The 1,484-nt window shown below is 52.7% G+C and overlaps 1 protein-coding gene across 1 annotated transcript; it reads right to left on the reverse strand.

Moving 5' to 3' along the window:
• Nucleotides 1-351: 351 nt before the first annotated feature.
• LOC104915835 (NAD-dependent malic enzyme, mitochondrial-like) lies at nucleotides 352-931 on the reverse strand. Its single transcript, XM_010726768.3, has 2 exons — nucleotides 683-931; nucleotides 352-602 (listed from the first exon to the last, which is right to left on the reverse strand). The coding sequence occupies exons 1-2, from the start codon at nucleotides 914-916 to the stop codon at nucleotides 453-455; spliced, it is 384 nt and encodes a 127-aa protein (XP_010725070.1). The 5' UTR covers nucleotides 917-931; the 3' UTR covers nucleotides 352-452.
• Between the last annotated feature and the right edge of the window lie 553 nt (nucleotides 932-1,484).

Below are 1,484 nucleotides of genomic sequence, written 5' to 3' on the forward strand. Positions count from 1 at the left end.
TCTTTCTTAGCACCGCGTACGCGCCTCATTCGGGTAATCGTGGCCCACTTCCGGCGTCTGGTTACCACCGCGCATGCGCAACATCCGGGTAATCGCCGGGTTCACGTCGTGCTGTTAGCACTGCGCATGCGCCTTATCCGGGTAATCGCGGTTCACACCGCCCGGGTTTTGCTGCCACCGCGCATGCGCTACATCCAGGCACGGTCACCTCTATATCCGGGCACTGCCGCTATTGCGCATGCGCTTTGGTCGTCTTTATGTTTAGCGCCCAGAAGCGACGCGGGCGGGCGCGCTTCGCATCGCCCTTCTAAATTCTTTGTTTCGCATCCGCCGCCCGCACGGGAGAAGTAATAAACCCCAAAAATAGAATTTTTAAACTAAAAATCAGATTGGAAGACAACGAAACGGGGCCAAAAAGGGCGAAATCGTTGCAGACGGAGTGTTGAAGGCGTTCAGTGCACAGTGGAGTGTGGCCAGTCATAAACGTCGGGGACGAACGATTCGTATTCGTAGCTCCAGACTTTGGAGCGGACGTAGCTGGGTTTATCGGGGGGTTCTGGGTAGTGGAAAGCCATGCCGTTGGCGTAGAGGAATTCCATCACCTGTTTTGGGGGGCCAGGGGGTGAGTGTGAACTCACACGAGTGTGTAAATTGTTTTTTAGGGAGGGTCTGGCACACTCACCTTGATGGCGATGGAGATGGAGACCTCGCGGATGTTGGATAAGGGCGGGTAAAGGCGGCCTTGGGAAAGGTCTGAGGGGCTGAGCTGCTCGGAGAGGGCCTGAGATTGGGGCGGAAATGAGGGGGTGGGAAGATGTTGGCACCCATGGGCACCCATTGAGACCCATGGGCACCCGTAGAACTCAATAGAACTCAATGGGATCCATTGGCACCCGTAGAACCCATTGAGACCCATAGGGACCCATTGGCACCTATAGAATGCTTTGGAAGCCATTGGCATCCATTGGCACCCAGAGAACCCATTCAGATCCATTGGCACCCATAGAACTCAATGGAATTCAATGGGACCCACTGACACCCATAGAGACCCATTGGCACCCATAGACCTCAATGGGACCCACTGGCACCCATTGGCACTCATAGAACCCACTGAGACCCATTGGTACCCATAGAACCCATTGAGATCCATTGACACCTATTGGCACCCATTGAGACCCATAGAACTCAATGGGACTCAATGGGACCCATTGGCACCCATAGAACCCTGTAGAACCCAGAAATCCCATAATACGGCCATTGACATCCATAGGTCCCCATAGGCCCCAAAGAACCCAGAAATCCCATAAATCCTACAAATCCCATAATAATAGAGTCCATTATCCCCCACAGAACCCCATAGAACCCCATAGATCCCATAAATCCCATAAATCTCATAATAGGGTCCATTATCCCCCATAGAACCCCATAAACCCCATAATCCCATAATAATAGGGTCTATTATCCCCCATAATCCCCCATAGAAC

The sequence above is a fragment of the Meleagris gallopavo genome, unplaced genomic scaffold (genome assembly GCF_000146605.3).
Source record: "Meleagris gallopavo isolate NT-WF06-2002-E0010 breed Aviagen turkey brand Nicholas breeding stock unplaced genomic scaffold, Turkey_5.1 ChrUn_random_7180001854350, whole genome shotgun sequence".
Classification (NCBI taxonomy): Eukaryota; Metazoa; Chordata; class Aves; order Galliformes; family Phasianidae; genus Meleagris; species Meleagris gallopavo.

What these genes read in the sequence shown, in the direction of transcription:
- LOC104915835 (XM_010726768.3), bottom strand. Translation starts at nt 916, where the DNA reads ATGGGTCTCAATGGGTTCTACGGGTGCCAATGGATCCCATTGAGTTCT. An exon ending in CCATCTCCATCGCCATCAAG is followed by an intron (nt 603 to 682) that starts GTGAGTGTGCCA and finishes CCCCCAAAACAG; the next exon opens with GTGATGGAATTCCTCTACGC.